At 35.7% G+C, this 23,121-nt stretch overlaps 3 protein-coding genes and 1 long non-coding RNA gene across 8 annotated transcripts; 2 read left to right on the top strand and 2 right to left on the bottom strand.

Moving 5' to 3' along the window:
• Window positions 1-189: 189 nt before the first annotated feature.
• Window positions 190-9,831, top strand: LOC128039690 (putative disease resistance protein RGA3). 3 transcript variants are annotated; one of them, XM_052627862.1, is made up of 2 exons: window positions 190-3,439; window positions 3,784-4,221. In XM_052627862.1, exon 1 carries the CDS (start codon window positions 253-255, stop codon window positions 1,594-1,596), a length of 1,344 nt encoding a protein of 447 aa, XP_052483822.1. In that variant the 5' UTR covers window positions 190-252; the 3' UTR covers window positions 1,597-3,439; window positions 3,784-4,221. The 3 variants fall into 3 exon arrangements, with proteins under 3 accessions (XP_052483822.1, XP_052483821.1, XP_052483820.1); XM_052627861.1 differs by lacking the exon at window positions 3,784-4,221 and adding an exon at window positions 9,398-9,831 and having other exon boundaries at window positions 206-3,439; XM_052627860.1 differs by having other exon boundaries at window positions 206-3,439.
• Window positions 6,570-8,111, top strand: LOC128039691 (uncharacterized). Of its 2 annotated transcripts, none has more exons than XR_008194162.1 (2): window positions 6,570-7,888; window positions 8,000-8,111. XR_008194162.1 is itself a non-coding variant. In XM_052627863.1 (2 exons), exons 1-2 carry the CDS (start codon window positions 6,867-6,869, stop codon window positions 7,726-7,728), a joined length of 768 nt encoding a protein of 255 aa, XP_052483823.1. In that variant the 5' UTR covers window positions 6,570-6,866; the 3' UTR covers window positions 7,729-8,104. The 2 variants fall into 2 exon arrangements, 1 of the variants encoding a protein (XP_052483823.1); XM_052627863.1 differs by having other exon boundaries at window positions 6,570-7,607; window positions 7,702-8,104.
• A 2,056-nt stretch (window positions 9,832-11,887) lies between the features above and the next one.
• On the bottom strand, window positions 11,888-17,357 carry LOC105796354 (eukaryotic translation initiation factor 2A). 2 transcript variants are annotated; one of them, XM_012626021.2, is made up of 14 exons: window positions 17,237-17,357; window positions 16,814-16,862; window positions 16,133-16,490; window positions 15,864-16,050; window positions 15,142-15,376; window positions 14,995-15,063; window positions 14,255-14,356; window positions 14,093-14,133; window positions 13,621-13,754; window positions 13,206-13,269; window positions 13,029-13,125; window positions 12,763-12,869; window positions 12,309-12,331; window positions 11,888-12,219 (listed from the first exon to the last, which is right to left on the bottom strand). In XM_012626021.2, exons 2-14 carry the CDS (start codon window positions 16,854-16,856, stop codon window positions 12,123-12,125), a joined length of 1,557 nt encoding a protein of 518 aa, XP_012481475.1. In that variant the 5' UTR covers window positions 16,857-16,862; window positions 17,237-17,357; the 3' UTR covers window positions 11,888-12,122. The 2 variants fall into 2 exon arrangements, with proteins under 2 accessions (XP_012481475.1, XP_052483819.1); XM_052627859.1 differs by having other exon boundaries at window positions 17,216-17,325.
• A 4,601-nt stretch (window positions 17,358-21,958) lies between these two features.
• On the bottom strand, window positions 21,959-22,983 carry LOC128039670 (uncharacterized). Its single transcript, XR_008194125.1, has 2 exons — window positions 22,894-22,983; window positions 21,959-22,194 (listed from the first exon to the last, which is right to left on the bottom strand). It is a non-coding gene; the product is annotated as an uncharacterized LOC128039670 (long non-coding RNA).
• Between the last annotated feature and the right edge of the window lie 138 nt (window positions 22,984-23,121).

The raw sequence follows: 23,121 nt of genomic DNA, 5'->3' as shown, positions 1-23,121 counted from the left end.
AATTTTATTTAACCAGCGTTGCTTTGAAAATATAATATGGTTTGACGATTATATCCAAAAAGAAAAGTTTAATTACACAAAAGTTCAATTTTAGCTACTAAGAATAGAAAGTGCAGTTTCGTAAATTTACACCTTTATTTAATTTTCGGTAATATTAGTTAATGTAAATATGGAGCTAAATTCAAATTCTTTGGTTTACTGGATATTCCATAGAGGGAATCCAATTCAACTGTAATTTAGAGACAGGGTTTAATGGCGGATTCAATTGTGTCTCCCCTTCTCCAATCGCTTCTCAATAGGTTGGATTCCATTTGCCTTTCAATTGGCGGCGGCCGCGGCGGCGACGAGATCTTGACCAGGTCGCGAAGTGTTGTGGCGGCAGTCAAAGACTTAGCTACAGTGGCGGAGCAGCGGTTCGAAATGGCGGTGGAAATCAAACTGTGGTTGACTGAAGTCAAACGTTTAGCTTACCGATTGAGTTATCTGTTGGATGACTATGAACAGAAAATATGCAAGGTAAGGAATCAAAAACTAATGAGCTGTTGTTTTGGTTTCTTCACTAAAACTGGAGACTGGCGTCCGATAGCGAATGTGCTCCAGAAGTTGGCCACACTCGCCGGAGAAGGCAATTGGCCACTGGAAAGTAATTGGAGACCAGATCTTTATTTTCGATTGAATTCTGGATCTGGAACTAGTTCTTTAGGTTTAGAACTTGAAATTGTGGGCAGGGTTACGGATAGGGATAAGGTGATTACTTTATTATTGAGCGAGGCCAAGGAGATATGTCGGGTGGTATCCATTGTAGGCGTTGGAGGAGTGGGAAAAACAACACTAGCTCGTCTGGTTTACAATGATGAGGCACTAGGGCGTAATTTCAGGTTCAAATATTGGATTTCTCCTGGAAATGGTCTTCGTTTCAATGTTGAAAGGATTGGGGAAGCAATTTGCTCTAAAAAATTTACGAGCTTGGTTGACTTGATGGATGGTGTTAGAAGGGAACTGCTGAGGAAGAGGTTTTTGGCTGTGCTTGATAATTTGTGTATTGAGGAGATGGATCTATGGTTCATGTTAAAAAACTTATTCAATGTGGGTTCTCCTGGATCCACTGTTTTAATCATGACTCGCTCAGTTGAAGTTGCAGATAGTTTAGGTAGCATGCCCTTGTATTACTTGCAGCCTTTGCATGATGCAGATTGTTTGGATATGCTTTGGAAGGTGGCATTGTTACCCAGGGAAGAAAAAGAGGAAAAACAGAATATTGAATTGTTACAAATTAGCAAGATTCTTGTTGCGCATTGTGGGGGGTTGCCTCTTGCTGTCAAGGTACTTGGTGCTTTGTTGCCCTATAATGGAGAAATGGGCGATTGGTTATCTGCTGCTACTTTTGCTTTACTGGAGCTGCAAAAGTATAGTTATACCTCTAATATTTTGCCAGTTCTGCGCCTCAGCTATGATCTTTTACCATCCAATCTGAAACAATGCTTCGCTTATTGTTCAATATTCCCACGAGAATATTGGATCAGTAAGAAAAATTGTTGCAGTTGTGGAAATCTGAGGGTTTTCCGCAAACAAGTGGCTCATTTTTTGAGGACATAGCGGAGGACTGCTTTATGAAATTGTTGCAGCGCTTATTTTTTGAGGACATTGTAAGAGATGACTCTGGCAATGTGTTTTGCAGAATGCATGATGTAGTGTATGATTTTGTGTTGACTGTTAGTTTGGCTACATGCTCAGTTGTGGGGCCTGAAATTGTTGCTAAAGAACTTCATCATTGCTCCTTGGTATTTGAATCTGAGCCGTCAACACAACTAAGATATTTGTGTAATAAAGAAGACCTGCAGACTTTGCTTTTCATATCGAGTAAATTTGACAGTATCCCCGATACGATATTCTCTAGACTTAGCCACCTGCACGTGTTGGACTTTAGCCAAAGCGGCATTTCTGAGTTGCCTGTTTCTCTTGGGGCTTTAAAACACTTGAGGTGCCTCGATGCATCTCGCACATATATAAGAAAGATACCAGAAACCATCATTAACTTGAAGTATTTGCAGACATTGGAACTCTCTGAGTGTTACAACCTTGAAGAGTTGCCCAAAACTGTCCCCCAGTTGACAAGTCTGGTAAATCTCTGTGTTTCATCATGCTGCTCTTTGACTTATCTTCCCTCAGGGATTGAAAAGTTGAGGCTTCTTGAGAAGCTGCCAACATTTGTTCTTGGAAAGCAATCTGATAGTGCTAAATTAAATGAGTTGAGTGAGCTGGACCTTAAAGAGAGACTAGAGATTAAGAATCTTGAAAATGTGACTAAGGAGGCAGAAGCACAAGGCGCAGAGCTGTTTAAGAAAGTAAGCATTCACTCATTGGAATTATCTTGGGGCCACGGTGGTGTTATGAGTGCTCAAATGTCTGCCAAAATACTAGAATACCTCTACCCACCCCTGAACCTAAGGGATTTTTGTTTAAAAGGATACAAAGGTTCCAAGTTTCCATCATGGATGAACTGGGGTCTTCGGAATCTGTCGAGTATTTCATTAATCAGTTGCAGTTGTCAAACACTTCCACCACTTGGACAGCTACCTTCCCTTAAGTTTCTCTATTTGAAAGGGATGTCTGAAGTGCAGTTAATAGACCTTGAATTTTATGGGGATGGAGGATTCCCTTGCCTGGAACAGCTTGAAATATATGATATGCCTAACTTGGAGGAATGGATGAGTATAGAAGGATCTTCTGGTCCCTTGTCACTTGAAGTTTTCCCCTGCCTTGACAAACTTGTGGTCAAAGGATGTCATAGGTTGACTGTGTTGCCAGTTATACCAAATCTTAGAAGCTTAGCTCTTTGTGACAGCAATGAGATGCTACTGCACTCAGTAGTCCATCTACCATCGCTTTCCTCTTTGGTGGTAGAAAAATTCAAGCTCAAGTTTTTAACCTCTTACTTTAAAAACTTCTCTATTGAGAAACTGACATTTTACGATTGTGATAATTTGGATCATCTATTTGAGAATAACCAAGCACCTTCCTCTCTTAAACATTTGAGTATTTTGTACTGTGATAGACTGATGTCATTGTCTTTGGGCCTGAGATCACTGACTTCCCTTCAGAGATTTGATGTTATGGAGTGTGAACAACTGAGGGACATTTCTGGTCTGGCGTCCCTTGGTTCTGTTGAGGAATTAAGTATCGTGAGTTGCCCAATGTTGCAATCGCTACCATCAGGCATACATTACCTTACCAATCTCCAAAGGCTGGTAATCAAAGGATGCCCTGCTTCACAAGGACGCCTGGAAAAGAAGAATGGTTGGGACTGGTCCAAAATTGCACATATCCCATACTTAGAAATAGAATAGAAAGAGTTGGTTCTTGAAGATAAGTAAAGACCAAAGAAGTCAAATGTCAACTATTTCTTTTGCAAATCACCTGCAGATCTTTCAACTCAAAGGTAAACTCTTGTTACACTCAAATACACCTTTATGAAGATGCATACCAACTTAAACTATATCTTTAGATGAAGCCTTTTTTGCATCTCGAATTATGATGTCCTATAGAGGATATTAGACACAATAGAGGACGTAATATCCTCTATGTTGTTCGAAAAGAACAGTTTGAGTAAATGCAGATAAACAAAACAATTTGTCATTAATATACCTCTTAGAAACCATTAATAAAAGGATATTTTAAAATATTGATAACACTCTAGAATAACGTATTTTTATGTATTAATTATGTATTTATGCTGAGTATGATCCTGCTAATTTGAGCTATTTATGATCTTTTATCTCATAGGGACTAAATTTGAGGCAAAAGTGAAATTAAGGGCCAAAAGCGTGAATTTAGAGATAAAATGGGCCAATGTGCGACACAAGGAAAAGTTTGTGCCAAAAGTGCAAGCATGGAGGACACAAGGGTTGAAATGCAAAAAGAAGAGATTTTATTTTATTAAACTCTATTTTAATTATATTAGGATAATTAATATTGAGATAATTATTAAGGATTATTTTTAGGATTTTATTTTATCTTTATATATCTTCAATTAAATGTATTTATCTTTTAGGAATTTAAGTAGAATTAGAATATCTCCCCTAGCACTATAAATAGGGGGTGAAGTGACTCAAAAGGGGATCTCATCTTTTTCTTTTTCTGTAAACACTTTCTCCCCAAAAGTCTAGGCTTTTGTTCTTTTCATATTTTCTTTCAATAAAATTTTTGTTTTTATTTTATTTATTTTCTTTTCTACCACAACCATGAGCTACTAAATCCATCTAGCCGAAGGTTGTCAAAAATCCCCAAAAAGGTTCTTGAGGCTAAGAATCAGTACTTAGCCTTCTCATTGAGTATTCATCGTTTCTCACTACTGGTGACGCCTTAGTCCAAGTCCCTTAAAGTAAGTTTTTCAACATATGCAAAGGCGGCCGCTTTGTATGTTTTGGGAAGGTTGCACAATCGGTTCGTTAGCTTCTGCGCGTCGAGGTTGGCGAGCCCAAGAGACAAAATGGCGTGGGATTCGCCATTGAGAAGCGTTGATCTAGCATAAGACGATCCCACGAAGCGATTGTTAGCTAGAGTCAGGTTCCACCAAATCGTAGTCTAAATCATTGGAGCTGGTGGTCGTAGGCGTCCTCTTCCACTATAACTGGCTTATTTGGTTTGGGAAGGATCATCTAAAAGCCGATGATTGAACCCAAGGTGGAACGAGACAACTGGAGGCCGAATCTCCCATAAGAATTTTCTTTCTCTTAACTTTATTTTTAATTTTCAATTTTCAATTAAATATTCTTAATTTTTTTTATTTTATTTTTCGTTTCTAGATCCAACAATTTAATTACGCTATTGTTTTTATTTTTTCAGAACGCAGTTGTCTTGGGCAAGACTCTTTGGGGATATCACGAACAAGATATTTTGCAAGTCCATCCACGAGGATTTGACCCTACTTCCTTTTACTATTCTTTTCATTATTTATTAGGGATAGGATATTTTGGTGCTTCCAACGACCGCATCAAATTTTGGCGCCGTTCTTGGACCGGCAACGTACTAATCTTGTTTTTTGTTTCTTATGACCAGATCTGCTCCAGGTACTCTTGCGTTCGATTCAGAAATTGAGAAGACTGCTAGAGCCAATCGCAAGGAGACAAAGTTACGAAAAAAGCAGTCAGCGGTGGTTGGAACTCAAAGTAATCCACTGCCAGAAATTGAAGTCGACGACGAAGCTGAGTCTAGGGTTAACGAAAATCCTACTCGAACACTTGAAAGCGAAAAAGTAGAAGTCGACTCACCAGAAGAAGTGCTTAACGCTAGGGTTAACGAAAACCCAAATTTAGCACACGAACCAATGGCTCAAACAATTCGGCAACTGGCCGAAGCTCCAACAGAACAACCGCCATTATGCATCGCATATCCTACTATGGATACTGATTTTGAATTGAAGTCAGGTTTAATCCAGTTATTGCCAACTTTTCGTGGGTTACAAAATGAAAATCCCCACAAGCATCTGAAAGAATTTCATATGGTTTGTCTTAGCATGAAACCTCAGGGGGTAACTGAGGATCAGATTAAATTGCGTGCTTTCCCTTTCTCCCTAGCAGATTCCGCTAAAGAATGATTATTTTATTTACCCCCTGGATCTATTACAACTTGGGCTGATCTATCTCGTTTGTTTCGAACAGTGTTTTTCCAATCTCGGCAAATTGAGTTAAGAAGAGAGATCGTTGGAATAAGGCAAAAAGAAGCTGAGTCCCTTTACGATTATTGGGAGCGGTTTAAGAAGTTGTGTGCAAGTTGTCCACAACATGGTATAACAGAGCAATCTCTCCTCCAATACTTTTACGAAGGTTTGAAGCCCATGGAGATGAATATGGTAGATCTTTGCTAGTGGAGGAGCATTGGTCAACATGACTCCCCAACAAGCGAGAGACTTGATCTCCACGATGGTCGCAAATTCTCGCGATTCGAGCCAATCTTGAACCCCTAGAAGTGTTCATCAGCTAAGTAATTCAACCTTAGAGGATAAAGTTGATAGACTTACTAATATGATGAATTCTCTTATTGCAGAAAAAGCGAAGACAGCTCGATTATGCGGAATATGTGCTACACCTGATCACACAACTGATGCATGTCCCAGTTTGTATGATGATACCACGGCCCATCTGGATGCTGTTGGAAATTTCCCTGGGCCACCACAAAGGCAGTACGACCCCTACGTTAATACCTACAACCCAGGGTGGAGGGACCATCCTAACTTAAGTTATGGGGCCAACCTACGAAATAACCAGCCATACCAAAATCGATTTCCGCAACAGCCGCAAGGTTCAGGTAATTTTCTAGAAACCATGGTCAATAAGTTAGCAGCTAATGTTCTTGATTTTCAAAGACAAAATCTTAATTTCCAAAAGGAGATGAAGGATTTTCAACAGAAAACCGAGGCGTCTATCAGAGAGTTGACCACATCGATCGAGAAATTAAACTCTCAAGGGAAGCTGCCGTCACAAACAGAACCAAACCCTAGACAAAATGCAAATGCAAAGGGCGTTACGAAGCGAAAAAGTCTTGGAATCGATTCTGACAGGAATCTTGCCCAAGAAATTGCCCAGGAAAAACCCAAGAAAGACGAACAGGTCCGACCGAAGCCTCCATTGCCTAAAATTCAACCTCCATTTCCCGAATGATTCAACCAGTGTCGAAGAGGTAAAGAGGACAAGGAAATCCTTGAAACATTTAGGAATGTCGAGATCAATATTCCGCTGTTGGACGCCATCAAGCAAATACCACGGTATGCTAAATTTTTTAAAGAGCTTTGCACCAACAAGCGAAAATTAACAGGTAATGAAAGGGTGAATGTTGGTGAGAATGTATCCGCAGTGTTACAACGAAAAATGCCGGCAAAATGCAAGGATAGGGGCATGTTTGCAATACCATGCAAAATAGGCCATCTAGGAATTAAGAAGGCTATGTGTGATCTAGGGGCTTCTATAAATGTAATGCCATATTCTATTTATGAATCACTTAACGCGGGTTTTTTGACAAAAACAGGTGTTATCATTCAATTGGCGGACAGGTCTGTTGTGCATCCAGAAGGAGTCCTTGAGGATGTTCTGGTAAAAGTTAACGAGCTTATTTTCCCTGCAGATTTTTATGTGATCAAAATGGAGGAGGATAGCACTCCTGGATCTTCAGATCTCCTGCTGGGTCGACCGTTCCTTAGTACAGCTAGTACTAAAATTGATGTTCGAAGTGGAACTCTCACGATGGAGTTTGATGGGGAAATCGTAAAGTTTAATGTCTACGACGCCATTAGCCATCCAAGCGAAATCTTGAGCGTAAATCGTATCGATATAATTGACTCTTTGGTGGAAGAAAATTTTCAGTCAATTTATGGAGATAATTCTGAACTTGATGAAATTGAATTTGTTAATGAGTTATTATCTCCAAATACTAAACTGTTACCTTCTGTTATACAGGAACCAGAGTTGGAGTTAGAACCCACAGGAAAGGCAAGGAAATTAAAAATTCAAGAGTTAAAAGAAATTCGCAATGATGCCTACGAGAATGCTCGCATTTATAAAGACAAGACAAAGTTGTTTCACGATAAGAGAATAGCTCAGAAGCATTTTTCGGTAGGACAAAAAATTTTACTTTATAACTCCGTGTTAAAGTTATTCTCGAGTAAGCTTCGATCACGATGGCAATGACATTTTATTGTTACTAAAGTGTTCACACATGGAGCGATTGAAATAGAGAGTGAAGAATCTGGAAAGCGGTTCGTAGTCAATGGCCAGCGGTTGAAGCCATTTTATGAGAATTTTCAAGCCCACACGGTTAAGAAAATCTATTTGGAACCACCATAGAACCAATAACGGCGTCGAGCTAACGACGTTAAACAAGCGCTTGTTGGGAGGTAACCCAATTATTATTATTATTATTATTATTTTTCTTTACTTTATTTATTACTTTATTTTATTATTTATTACCTATTTGGATATTAATCAATTTTTCTTCTTTTGCTTAGAAAAAAAAATGAAGCAAACCGTTAAGCAACACTTAAAGCGCATTAAGGCCTGACTTGAAACCTTTGGCCAGCAACTGACCAAGCTCATTGCCATCATTTGTGATCACATGGGAGTTTTCTAAACTTTTCTACCTATTTATTTCTTTTCGTCCACATTGAGGACAATGTGCTTTCGATGAGGGGAGGTACTCTTCGTTATTACTATCATTTTCTCTTGTGATTTTGGTTATTGTTCTTTTTCTTTGTGATTATTTTTGGCTGGGGTTTCTGCTTGAGGCTTTATTTTGTCCATATTTATTTTTTTTGGAATCTCCTGCCTCTTTTCATGCCCAAGATTTTTACCAAGAATTGCCTACTGTTTGACCTACAAGCATGATTCTTGTTTTCTGAGAAAATTACGAATTTTTCATAATTGATGCCATCTCCACTGTTTTATTTTTATTAGAGTAAAAATAATTGTGATTCATAAAGTTAACTTTATCTTGCTTTTCGTAAAATTGATCAAGTTTAAATACAAAGTGGACACTTAATATGTTTGCATGCTAAAATATGTTGATGACTATTAAGGTAATTACTTAAACTTATTTTTGACACTTGATTATTATTATTATTTCTCTAAAGTCCTCATAAAAAAATTTATTATTAATGTCATTTAATGTTCCGTGGTTATGAGTGCAGCTTAAAAATGTGACTGACTGAGTAACCGGGGTAGGGTGCTTGGGTTGTCATCCTATTTCGCGTCAAAAGGTTGTGTGACGTGTTAGGTAAAACTCCGCTAACCGGAATTAATTTTTAAGAACATGTTAATGAGTAACCGGGAGGGTGCTTGGTCATCATCTTTCTTCGCGTCAAAAGGTTTGATGTGTTCTTAAGAAAAATATAATAAATTAGGAGTTTGTTTGAATGAAAACCGGGGTGGGGTGCTTGGTCATCATCTCTCTTCGCGTCAAAAGGTTCAAGATATTCCTAAAGCATAACAAAAAAAACAAAAAAAAGCAAAAAAAAAAGAAAAAAAATAATTTGGGGACTAAAGGAGGAAACAAATAGGATGTCTTGGTAGGTTTGGTAATTTACCTAATTTTCATTAAATAATTTAAGTTGATTCTAATTTTTGCGTGTATTAATTGGAAATCTTTTTCTGTTTTACTTAAAGCAAGCTTAGGGTTCTCTTTATTTTCATATGCATTTTGACTGATTTTATAAAACTTTGTAGTTGTATTTCTTTTATGGCAGAATCTAACTTTCACAGTAGATAGGAACCATACTTGAGGGCAAGCATGGGCTAAGTAGGGGGGATTTGATAACACTCTAGAATAACGTATTTTTATGTATTAATTATGTATCTATTCTGAGTATGATCCTGCTAATTTGAGCTATTTATGATCTTTTATCTCATAGGGACTAAATTTGAGGCAAAAGTGAAATTAAGGGCCAAAAGCGTGAATTTAGAGATAAAATGGGCCAATATGCGACACAAGGAAAAGTTGGTGCCAAAAGTGCAAGCATGGAGGACACAAGGGTTGAAATGAAAAAAGAAGAGATTTTATTTTATTAAACTCTATTTTAATTATATTAGGATAATTAATATTGAGATAATTATTAAGGATTATTTTTAGGATTTTATTTTATCTTTATATATCTTCAATTAAATGTATTTATCTTTTAGGAATTTAAGTAGAATTAGAATATCTCCCCTAACACTATAAATAGGGGGTGAAATGACTCAAAAGGGGATCTCATCTTTTTCTTTTTCTGTAAACACTCTCTCCCCAAAAGTCTAGGCTTTTGTTCTTTTCATATTTTCTTTCAATAAAATTTTTGTTTTTATTTTATTTATTTTCTTTTCTACCACAACCATGAGCTACTAAATCCATCTAGCCGAAGGTTGTCAAAAATCCCCAAAAAGGTTCTTGAGGCTAAGAATCCGTACTTAGCCTTCTCGCTGAGTATTCATCGTTTCTCCGCACTACGGGGCTGACGCTTCCGTCCAAGTCCCTTAAGAAGTAAGTTTTTCAACATATGCAAAGGCGGCCGCTTTGTATGTTTTGGGAAGGTTGCACAGTCGGTTCGTTAGCTTACTGCGTCAGAGGTTGGCGAGCCCAAGAGACAAAATGGCGTGGGATTCGCCATTGAGAAGCGTTGATCTAGCATAAGACGATCCCACAGAAGCGATTGTTAGCTAGAGTCAGGTTCCACCAAATCGTAGTCTAAATCATTGGAGCTGGTGGTCGTAGGCGTCCTCTTCCACTATAACTGGCTTATTTGGTTTGGGAAGGATCATCTAAAAGCCGATGATTGAACCCAAGGCGGAACAAGACAACTGGAGGCTGGAATCTCCCATAAGAATTTTCTTTCTCTTAACTTTATTTTTAATTTTTCGAATTTTCAATTAAATATTCTTAATTCTGTTTTTATTTTATTTTTCGTTTCTAGATCCAACAATTTAATTCTGCTATTGTTTTTATTTTTTCAGAACGCAGTTGTCTTGGGCAAGACTCTGCCTGGGATATCACGGAACAAGATATTTTGCAAGTCCAGTCCCTGAGGATTTGACCCTACTTCCCTTTTACTATTCTTTTCATTATTTATTAGGGATAGGATATTTTTGGTGCTTCCAACGACCGCATCAAATATACTGGCAGTAGAGTTTAAAATTTACACTATTGGGTTTATATAGTAGCCACATATATTCTTGGAGTTGTAATCTCGGATTTGGAGCTTTGTAAAACTTGGTGCTGATTTATTTGAGTATAATCTTTTGTAAAGTTCATATGAAACCTGCAATTCGTGCATTCAGCTTGAAACCTTTGTGGCAAAATAGCTATCTTTAGCAATTAATGTTTCCATCCATCCCATTCATACTGTTTTCCTTATGCAGTGATGGAGCTGTAGGTTAAATCATGAAATTCATGCATACATTTCAAATCTCCGTGGCTGATGGTAGCAGCCCTTTCATTCAGACCTGTTATCGTACGCCATACTGGAGCATTGTGTTTTACGAAGTTCTTCCCTCATCAAGGTACATCCCCATTTTGTTGGGTGTTTTTTTTTCTTTTTTGTATGATTCATATTTAGAGTTCGTAGTTGTACTTCCCAACAATGTTATTGAATTTGTGTTCTCTCCTAAGAAGTGCAATGTGCATTACATTATCCCCAACACTTCGTTGGTCATTTCGTTGGTTTATTGGTTTATACTGTAAGTACAAATAAATAGAAATTCTCTTTTGCTCCCAAAAAATAGCAACACTTTGCTACCAGTATTAACTGTTATCTTTGTTTCTCAGGTCTTCCAGGGATAGATTTGTACCTTCAAAATGAATGGCAGGGAAAGGATCATGGAAATACAGTGAAAAATGCAGAAAAAAGCTGAAAGGTTTGCTGCAGAACATAAATGGGATGTTGGTAAAAGTACCATAGACATCTTTATATTAAGAGAGATTGTATTTTGCCCCTTCTACTAAAAAAGATGAACAATTCAATCGTTGTGCGTTAAATTAAGAAGCAAATTGGTCTTTCTGTTAAAAAATCTATCTATTTTTACTGGTAAAAACTGATTTATGTATATCAACATGAAATACACATGAATATCATGTATAATTTGTCTGGTTATTTTGTCGTTTACATTAACTTTTGACAGTAAAAATTGATAAAATTTTTAACTGAAATAATTATTTTATTCTTTAATTTAACATATAAAAACTAATTTGCCTTTTTATGTAATAATACCATGATATGCTCTTAAATTAAAAGGATAAACATTAAGCTTTAGTATTGCTGTAAATATCATTGTCCGACCTTGTTTCAACATCAGTTGCTTGGAATAATATGTCCAGGTATGAACAATGAGATTCAACCCATTGTAAACATGTCAAATTTATATAACTCGAATTATTAATGTGTCAAATTTTAATAAATATATAACATCTTAAAAACAATTATGATGAGTAAAGAATTGTTATGTCTAGCTCATAAAGAACAATATATGTGTACTCAGTTCTCTCTTTCCCATAGAAAAAATAGGAAATCAGAAACGAATGCTACATATCAAAACTGGTAAATGGTGACTGCAAAGCATCAAGGTCTAAATAGTTTGATTGGTAATTAGGCTAAAACTGCAATTTTTTCATGTAGCACCAGATGCCGCTGCCGCCTCGGCGGCCTTTTTCTCCTTCTGTTTCTCCCTCTTCTTCTTGTTTTTGAGTGCATTCTTGCTCATTTCTCTACATTATACATGTGAGAATCAGAAAATGCGGAAATCAAAGACCGGTATGGATGTTAGACACGGAATTTATAATGAAAGAAAACTCACCCTGTAGAACTCCCTCCAAACAACTGCAATTACACAATGATAGAGAGTCAGGGTTACAAAAAGATTTTTCTTTTTTTCGGACTTATGAAAAGAAATTGAAAACATAGGAATGTCATCGTAATAATGCAATCATATCTAAGATATTTCAGAAGGCAAGTTGGCTAGAATGAGAAGCCTCAGAGGTCATATTTTCGTATCATGGTCCAATACAGACCAAACATGGATACTCCAAGGAAAAATGAAAAACTGGAACAAATAGGTTATACAATCCAAAAAGTATTTGTTTGCAGGGTGACACTGTAACTAATCCTCAACTAGAGGGTCATTGTATTATACCGTATTGCTATTGTCTCGCCAATCGTGTTTTTACTGCTTAGTGAACTTGTCATTTAGTTTCTTGTTTATACGTTGCATTTCATTCAAATCATTATCTTAAGACTTGTCAGAGAAGTACCTCTGCCTGAACTGCCGCTGCATTCTTAGCATGCGGAGGACGATAAGCAGCAGGCTTCTGTGCGGGAGGGTTAGCCGATGCAGGCTTTTTGGTGGTTGACCCTTGTCCTGGAAAAGGAGTAAAACAACATCAACACATCTACAAATGAGAATTTAATAATCAAATCTAAGTTAATTGGACTCAAGTGCAAGTGTCAAGTACAAGTATGGTCCGAACTCAAACCAATGTCGAATTAAAATACATTAGAGAATTTGATGAAATAGAACCTAGTGATTTGGTTTCTTCAATCTTCACAGAACCAACGGACTTTATAAGTTCAGCAATTTCACCGAACTTATCTGGTGACTCCGGCTTCCAATCAGCCTGCATGATGAATATCAAGTAACAAAAAGTGCATACAAAACCAATTCATGAAAAGAGCACTAAACAATCACGATACACACCTGGAACAACTTGTTAAACATCTTCTTGAAGAGCAACGATCCATTGTAGCTAAAAATTTTAACACTTCAAAAACAAGATAGTCGGAAATCAGTAAATAAACTATTTGGTAAATAATGGCTACTCTTGTCTTGGGTCAAATGGTAGATATGATATCACTATCATCTATATATGGTTTCTAAAGAGAGGAAAGAACATAGATCATTCTATTCATATAAAATACGGAGAGATAATAGCACGGATGTTAGTACTTTTTCACTTAACGACAGTATCTCCATAGTCATTGAAATACTGAGGTGGACTAGTCTATTTGGTTTTTAAAAGAGAACAACTCAGTCTCTAATTCAGCCAATGGACCAACTTGCTGCTGCAAACAGCTAAATCCTCATTATAAGAAAACATCAACAATCAACATACCAATTGTCGACTTGGAGTCTGGGAGCTGTTGTAGCAGTCATGAAATAGCATCCATCCGCAGACCACTCACTTGTTACCGAGCATTCAGCCCTAGTTGTTCCAAGCTGCTTTTTGTCTATAATATCCCAGAATGCCTGAAGAATAAAACTAAACATTAGCTCCATTAAGAACAAGGGAGGCAGGACAATTCATTGAGAAGAGGCCTAATGAGGAAAAAAACAAAACCCAAAGATTGTGCCTGCCTTAGAAGGAAACGAGGAAAAAAAAAAAGACAAACTAGCTCAAAGCGAAAAGAAAAAGTGAAGAATAGAACATAAGGACCAAAATGTAAATATCAGAAGGCAGATATAAGCCAGAGACCCTCCAAGAAAAAGGGTCAACTAACTCGGAGAAACAAATCCACAGGAACCACCCAAATACCAAACTCGACTCCACCAGGTGAATACATACAGCAAATAAAGTGTATACATACCATATCGCCAGGCAAGTTACCGAAACCGGCCAAACACAGTACTGTATATCATAGACTTAAGGCTACAAATATGTATAGTCAAAAAGTACAATGAACAGTTAATTAAAGCTCATGAGACAAGGTAAATAGGAAGAATATTACGAATTATTTACAAAAGGATACATTTCCCCTTCGGATTCCATCGAACGGTATTGTAAGGACCAGATCCTAGCTCATGTACTGGTTTGCACTTCTTGTCAAATACTGTTGCACTGGCAGGCATAACTGAAAGTATGTCAAGGGGCACAGTTGCAGAAAGGATTCATCAAGAATGAAGTGAAAGGCTAACCCTTGTTACCATACACTATATAGGGATACCCTTGTTTTACATGTCAAACACATTATATGTAACAAATTAAATAATGGGTGAACTACACTAGTAGTCACCCAACTATTAGTTTTTTTTGTCACCAACTATGAAAAGTTATTAGTAAATTTCCTTTTTGGTCACCCAATTATGAAAAGTTATAAAATGGTCACCTACCTATTCAAATTTTTTCTGTTTTGGTCACCCAACTAACTTGGATTTTTGGGTGTTTCCATTTTTACTTTAGCCAATTGGTGATCAAAAAACAAAAAATTGAATAATTGGGTGACTGAAAAAGAAATTTATTAATAGTTGGGTGACTACTAGTGTAATTTACCCTTAAATAATTCATAAATATGATTTGTATGTACTACACTAGAGGATCTATTCATAAATAGCCTACCTCAGGGGATCAAAAGTGCATGCTATTATCACTCCAAATCCCATTACATTTCATAAACACACTAGCTAAATGTAGCCCTGATAAAAATCAAAATCCAATCATCGACCAAAAGTTGAACACGCGGTCATGTCTTCTATGACGAGAAAAGGATACATCCATAAACAACAGCAAACTCTTTCCCGGAATATGACCATTGAACATCATGAATAGGCCCCTCCTTACCTGCCAATATATGTAACAAAGTCAATAAATTGTACAAGGTGAAGAAGGGAAAAAACAGAAGTTTAAGCAAGAACATACGAAGGGGAACAAGTCCTTCAAAGGCTCCATCAGTTGTAAGGTAGTGCAGCTTCGACTCTCCGTAATAGCTCTGGTTAGTCTTATCAACATCAGATTGAACCACAACTAGAAGTCCTGTTGAACCATGGTTCCAATGTAACTGCACAGTAGAACATCGAAAAAAGCTTCGTCGAGCTAGAGGTTGGCTCTGCAACTCTTTCGCACACGCATATATCTGGACACTAGCTGGACTCCCCTACAAAAAAGAAAAACAAAACCCAAATTTATCGAAAGTGTAAAAAGTTAGGCTCCCGTGTCACGTACATCTACAATCAGGAGGTAATTAAATCATTTCCAATTTACAACACAAAATGTATCACTCCCAGAACTTCAAGGCTCTTTTATATGTGAACACTTCCTACATACTAGCTCTTGAAGACGTGCTTTACTAGAGCTGCATGGCTTGTTTCTAACATCCTTAGCATGTAAACACAAAAAAGTCCACATTTTATTCAAGTCTCGCAAATGAAATACCCTGAATCTATACGACCAAATCATATAGTATTTATTATACGCTTTTAACTAACTTCGACATGTTCCTTCACTGCCACAAATGAAACAAATCGACGTTCAAGTTCAAGACACATCATGTTAACAAATCATCAGAACATTACTAATCTGGGACAAGACTCAGGCTCTTTCTTTCATTATAAGAAACCAACGGAAGTGAAAGAAACACCGACCTTTGATTCTGGAACAAATGCTGCCACATGGGACCCAGGAGCTCTGGAAAGCTCCACTGCAGCCACCCCAGGAACTCTTAGCCGATGTGAAATTCCTTTAGAGAAATCAGCAGCATCGAAAAACTGTATTTCATTTGTAGCAAGCCGGCATGCAACAGCTTCATCAGAGCTGAATCGGATTAATGGCCTGAGACACAGATTTACAAGTAAGTACACTTAAAATAATGTAATGTGTGCAGCCAATATATGCATATGTTCATATATGGTACCATGTAGCTTTTGTCATGTTTTTCTGGAACTGCTCGTAAACAGGATCCCCGGTCTCTATGCTCCATAAGACCACATTCTTTTCCTGCGGCGTAGTAGATTTCTGAAAGGTTTGAAGATAAGCCCCACACGGGGACAAAGCCGAAGCGACTACATTCGGGATTTGAAAACACCTTATCTCTTTCAAAGTGTTGGAATCATAGATACCAATAGCAGAGTCTGTTTTTGTCACCATAATCCTTGAACCATCCTCACTATACTTAGCATTATTGCAAGGAACTTTTTCAAGCTTAATCCCAGGTTGATTATTATTCTTGAATGGAGGTCCATTCCAGATAGAATATCCATCTGGTTCTCGAACTACAAATATTCAATAAAAATAATAGAAAATTTAGCAAATTATATACAGAGAATAAATTCTAAAGGGTTAAATACTTTCGGTAACTCTTTCCTAGGACCTGAATTTTTTTTTGTCCAAGTTCAGGGACTAACTTGGACCAAAAGAAGTCCAAACCCCAACGTGAGAATAGTTGCCTAGTTCAAGTCCCAATATGGGAACAATTGCCAAGTTCAAGGCCTAACTTGGACAAAAGAAAGTTCAGACCCTGTGGGAAAAACTGTTAAATTCAGACCTCAAATAGTGATTTAACCCAATTCTGGAAAGAAGCATAGTTATTAAGTACCTAAAATCTCTAAAACTGGTGAAATTTCCACAGCTGCTGCCATTGGATGCTTAGATAATTAAAAAAAAATGCAAAAACCCAATGTCAGAATCAACTCAAGCACATTTTTTTTCATAGCAACTGAACTTCATTCGTAATTTACATTAAGCAGATACAATTATATGCATGACTTAAAACAAAATAAATAATCAATCTTTCAATCAAATTGGATAAAAGGAAATTAAAAATAAATCAGTTGAAAGCTACTTGATTCGAGCTAAATTACTATAAAACTACAAAAAAAATGGCAAAAAAATATAAAAATTATTAAACGCAAAAAATAAAAAAAAATAAAAAGTTTGGGTTTTTAATTTCTTGATAACTAAAAGATGGAACTTTAAGAAGAAGAGAACAAAAAAATACTGATCGGATTGAGAAACCGACGTCGTATCGGGCGATCTGTGCTGCCGTTGGCTGAACCTTTTTTTCTTGCAAATCAGCTATTGAAAACTTGCCGCTCCGTCTATGGGAGTCGGCTACTACATACTATTGCTAACTGCTTCCAAGACGAACGACGTCGTATTATGTTCCTATTGCTTTTTCCCTAATAAATATCAGTTTAGGATAATTTCTGGAACTTTTTTGTAATTGGGTCGATGTGAGCTTTTTTTTCTGGGTTATATTAATTTGGTACTTTTTTTTCAAAAAATATTTTAAATTTTCTTAAAGGGTAAATATATTACTGGTTGGTACTCGAGTTTAATTTGAATGTTGTGATTAGTATATATATAATTTTTTGGCTTCAAATTTGTACTTTACTTTGGATTTAATTATGAATTTTAATATATTTTATAATTCCACTAAAATCGAATAATGTGGACCAAATATGTTGTTACACATGACATATATATCATTTGATGACGTAGCATGTGCCACATGTTTAAACCTAATAGGTCACGTCATTCAATTTTAGTTTATTTTTATAATTTTACTAAAATTGGATGATATGGACCAATTGTTGCATGTAGCATGTACATCATTTGATGATATAGCATGTGTGACATGTGTAAACCCAATAAGTCACGTCATCCAATATGTTATATATTAGATCAGAGTTTAACATTTAAAATTCAAACTATAATTTAAGATGTTTAGTGCCATTAATTTATATATTTAAATTGAAAATGAACTCACGACACCATTGTTATAGAATAGGAACGACACCAAAGGGGATAGACGGGAGTTGACCCCCAAAATGGTAAAAAAAAAACATCTAAAATTTTGAAATTATAAGTTAATACAATAGTAAAATCGCCTTCTATCCTCTCCAAAAATGATAAAATTTCAATTTAGTCCTTTGAAAATTTAGCAATAATGATAAAATTATATTTTGACTCCTTAAGAATTTATAATTCAATTTTCACTCCTAAAATAAATTCTAACAAAATTTATAACATTATCCAAATTCTAACCCTTTTGAGTTTAGCTTTGTTGATTTATATATATAACTCATTATTTGATTAAATAAATTATTATAAATCTCATAATTTTTTGTAATATAAATTAAATAAAATATTATTCAATTATACATACTAGTGATGTCGAGAATAGGGGTGAGTATTCGTGTAACACCCCTAACCCACATTCGTCATCAGAATAGGGTTTTGAAGTATTACAGATCAAACAGACATAATTTCAATGCATTTCATATCATATAATATTCAAGTCAAAACCAATCAAACACATACATATTGTCCCTTATTCGAGCCATCGAGGCTCAAATTACGTGTTAGAAATGTTAGAGTATGCCCAAAGATCAATCATGAGATGGTTGTAATAACATATTTGATTTATCATGTTTATTAATATAAGGCGTTACCATTATTATTTCAGTTTCTTTTCTGTGTATATAAATAAACTGTTTTATAATAATGTCTTGAGAATAATATGATTATTCTTAAAAGTTCCTTAGTCAAGTATTATTGTTGGATGGGACAACGATAATGCATTAAGACTAACATGTAGTTGATTGATGATAAAGAGTTGCCATTGATATGGAATGTCAGAATCATTACATGAATATGTGTGTTAGAGAACAACATATTGGACTGACCCGTTATGAGTATGTTTCTTGGATTATTATGTAATTGTCACGACATTACTCATAATGATTAATATTTATATGATCCTCAGACTTGAGATCATCATAATCCCAACATCGTGAGTTGTATATTTTGGTACAGTCAAGCGATATCACAATCGGTTGTTCTATAAAGACTGATGTTGGATATACCACAATCTATGTAGAGGGATATGGTTGGTCGATATAGGATAAGTCCCTCCTACATAATAGGAGTAATATCTTAGGCCACTTGATTAAGTGAAACTAGAAATGCATGACCATGCTCAAATAAGTTGATATTAGATGTCATACTTATTTGTATATCGTAGTCTGCTTAAGATATCAAGAAACATGGAATGGACAATGCAAGTGTGACTATTCCATGACTTGCGTCCAATCCAGAGATAAAGGACTTAAGGATTATTGCATAAAAGGTTAATCATAAAAAAATGTTATGTCGAATCATGATCTCTTGTGACTTAGGTAGCAATGATGCATTGCTAGATGTCACTCATTGTTTCTGACATTAGAATTATTCTAGTGTTATTTATTAACGTTACAGAACCTCTGAGGTCACACCCTATAGTTGAAATGAACGGAATAAACCATAGTTGGTATTGTTTTTGGGTCGCTTAAATTAAATTAATTATAGAATTAATTTAATTCGGTAATCAAATTTCCAACACATTATGTACAAGGTTGTTGTATGTATAGTGAGGACATGAATTTGGTTAGCATAAGAATTCAAATAAATATATGGTTTACCGAACTTATATTATAATTAATGTAATTATAATTTTCGGTTTAAAAATATTATTATATTTATTTAATTCCTAAAAAAACCCTAAAACAAAATGATATATATAATCCTTTTTTTCTTTGTTTGAGCCTAGCAGCCGTCAAAGAAAAATAACTCTCAAAACTGTTTTGGGGATTCCTTCCGTTCGTAGTCAACTGGGTGGGTTACGTAGAGGTCGGGATCACGATAGATTGCGGCTTGGTTCGACAGCAGATCAGACTACTCGTTGTTGAGGTGTTGCTGTCTACTCTGAATAAACATTAGGTAATTTCGTAACCTTGATCACCCCGATTCGTTCCTCTCACATGGATCCATGGTTAGGGTCGCCAATTTTATTTTTTTTCGCTGCGCCGTAGGGGTGCCGGCGATCCAACAAGAAACAAGTCGGGACTAATTCGAAAACTCAGAGAATTTTTCGAAAAATATTAAAAAATTTTGAAGTCATAGGTTCACACGCCTGTGGTGGTCGTGTCAGTGTCTCACATGTCACCCATCACAAGCTTGTGTGTCTGGCCATGTGGACTCAAAATATACCTTTAACAACAAGTTTAACATTCCCTGCAATTTTAAACAATAAGCAACTCAAAAATCATTCGTTTAACCAATTCAAAACACAATCAAACTCATCCAAATCATATCAAACAAACATCCTAGGTGTCTCTAACCAATGTACCCTCTTAGATACCACAATTATATCATCATTTCATACCATTTAAACATCATTCAAATCCAATTTATAACCATACCAAATTCAATTTACCTTGCCTAATTCCTATTCATTTAAACATTAACTTAAACAAGTCATAACATGACCTCAAACATAAACACGTATTATATGTATATAACTAACCAATATTAAACATATAATCCCATTTATTTTACAATCAGTCCACAAAATAATTATTATTTAGGCACCCTAGGTACATCCCGACACAAAAGGATAAAACATCACCACGTTTGAGTTCGGGATTGTTGTTGGATGCTGAATCGGCGATCAAAATTTAGTACTTAACCTGCGCACGGAAAACAAAACCTTACGCTGAGTAAAACTCAATGGAATTTCTATAATCCGAATATAAAAAAAATATGAAATCACAAATATACAATCTAAATATTTCAATAACCATATCACATTTCATTTGTTTCACAATATCTCAATTCTCATATTTGCTATATAAATAGCTTTTCACAATAAAATACACATATAATTTAAACAATAATTTTGTTCATTCCATATCCAATTCATGAATACACAATTCATGTGTCTCAATCCATATTTCAATTCACTGTCTCATTTTCATTTCACATGCAAGATCATCTAACATCAATCATAATGCAATTTCAATTAATTACCCCCATTAACACAACTCGGACTCGGACGGATACACGGATCCAACCAAAACACACCAGTTTGGCACCCAGTGCCTCATCGAATAATTCGAAGTAATAATTTAACACTCAGTGCCTCATCGGCTAAACCGAAGTAAATTGGCACCCAGTGCCTCATCAAATTAATCCGAAGTAAATAAATGACACCCAGTGTCTCATTGACTCGAAGTCGAAGAAATATCTAAACTCTTCCAATCCTGTAACACCCCTTATCCGAGACTGTCGCCGGAATCGAGTACGAGATGTTATCCAATTTAACTTACCAATTCGGAGCATAAAAATTTGCTTTGTAAATTACTTTCACTATTTACAGCAAAGTTGTCCAATCGCGCAGCAGTTACTAAATTAATTATAACTCAAGATACAGAACTCAAATTTTAAATCCGTAAATTTTCCCTAAAACTAGACTTATATTGATACTTACCATAAAATTTTCAGAATTTTTGACTTATCCAATTAGTACAGTTTATTCATTAAAGTATCCCCTGTTTCACAGCTTGACAGATCTGACCTCTTGGCACTAAAAATCAATTATCTCATCGTACAGAATTCATATAAGGTTACCGTTTATTTCTTTTGAAAATAGACTCACTAAGAAATCTAGACATATAAATTATGACCTATAATTATTTCTGTACAATTTATAATGATTTTATAAAGTTAGAACAGGGGACTTCAAAAACCATTCTGACCCTGTCTCACTAAAATTCAAATATCTCTAACTATAGAATTCCTTTGCCCACACCGTTTCTTCCATGTAAAAATAGACTTGATGAGCTTTAATTCTATATATGATTCACTCTCTAATTCCATTTCTAATATTTATGGTGATTTTTCACATTCACGTCACTGCTGCTGTCAAAGAAACTGCTTCTTTGAATTAGTTACCATTTTAACATACATAACACCAAAACATATTCTTTAATAACTACTTCAATAGCTAATATTAGCCATATCATTTGAACATGCTCAAAATGATTAAGACTCTATACATGCCATAGTTTAAACATTTTGAAAAGCACATAATACCGAGATGATTATGATAGTGTGATACGAGCTCCGACGATCCCCAATTCGATCAAGTTCAAATCACTATAAAACAAAAGAAAAGAAGAAAGTTGTAAGCTACTAATAGCTTAGTAAGTTACATGTAAATAATAGGTACTCATTTAACAATTAACACTTTTAACATATAACTAATCAAAACATTTCTTAGCAATTTCAATCACTTACAAATGCACAATCTTACCAATTCACTTGCATATACATTTTCACACTTAACTTTTATTACATATACTCATTCTTTCAATTGTACCTGCCTACACACTTCATTTCATATTCACTTTTATTCATTATTAATCCCGTTGAACACTTGGAATATACACGGATACGTAGAGATTTAGCACATAAGTGCCAGACTGATATATAGCGGAAGCTACCACTGATATGTAGCCGAAGCTACCACTGAAATGTAGCCGAAGCTACCACCGATCAATAACACCGAAATGTCCACAGCTCGCTCACACAAGTCGTCAGTGTGTCGCAACACATGCTAGATCACCCAGACCCGGACTCACTGTAACATCAGTAACACTGGTCTCTAGTGACATGTCACTTGTATCCACTTCTATTCCTAAGTTCAACCGGGAATTTACACTTAACACTTTATTTTTAACACTTTATCACTTGAATAATTCATGAACAATTTTCCTTCCACATTCAATATTAATTCACATATCAAATATAATTCACAATTTATACAAATATAACTATTATTTACACATAACTTACCTCGGATGCAAAACGACTATTTTTTTTTGTAATTTAGTCGATAACTTTCTCTTTTCCCCGATCACTTCCACTATTTCTTCTTTCTTGATCTATATTAACACAATTTAATACATTTTATCAACATTTCATTCAAATACAATTCATACACAACATTTTGACAAATTTACATTTTTCCCCATAACTTTTCAAAAATTCCACTTTTGCCCCTAAGCTTGTAAAAATAAAATT

The sequence above is a fragment of the Gossypium raimondii genome, chromosome 3 (assembly GCF_025698545.1).
Source record: "Gossypium raimondii isolate GPD5lz chromosome 3, ASM2569854v1, whole genome shotgun sequence".
Lineage (NCBI taxonomy): Eukaryota > Viridiplantae > Streptophyta > Magnoliopsida > Malvales > Malvaceae > Gossypium > Gossypium raimondii.
This window is presented reverse-complemented; position numbering and strand designations above follow the sequence as displayed.

Excerpts from the sequence above, each read along its gene's own strand:
- LOC105796354 (XM_012626021.2), bottom strand. The coding sequence starts at position 16,856 with ATGGCAGCAGCTGTGGAAATTTCACCAGTTTTAGAGATTTTAG. Across the intron at positions 16,491-16,813 it reads ACCAGTTTTAGAGATTTTAG|TTCGAGAACCAGATGGATAT; the intron begins GTACTTAATAAC and ends GAATATTTGTAG. Across the intron at positions 13,755-14,092 it reads GTAACTTGCCTGGCGATATG|GCATTCTGGGATATTATAGA; the intron begins GTATGTATACAC and ends TTTATTCTTCAG.
- LOC128039691 (XM_052627863.1), top strand. The coding sequence starts at position 6,867 with ATGCCGGCAAAATGCAAGGATAGGGGCATGTTTGCAATACCATGCAAA. Across the intron at positions 7,608-7,701 it reads TAGCTCAGAAGCATTTTTCG|TGTTCACACATGGAGCGATT; the intron begins GTAGGACAAAAA and ends TTGTTACTAAAG.
- LOC128039690 (XM_052627861.1), top strand. The coding sequence starts at position 1,611 with ATGAAATTGTTGCAGCGCTTATTTTTTGAGGACATTGTAAGAGATGAC.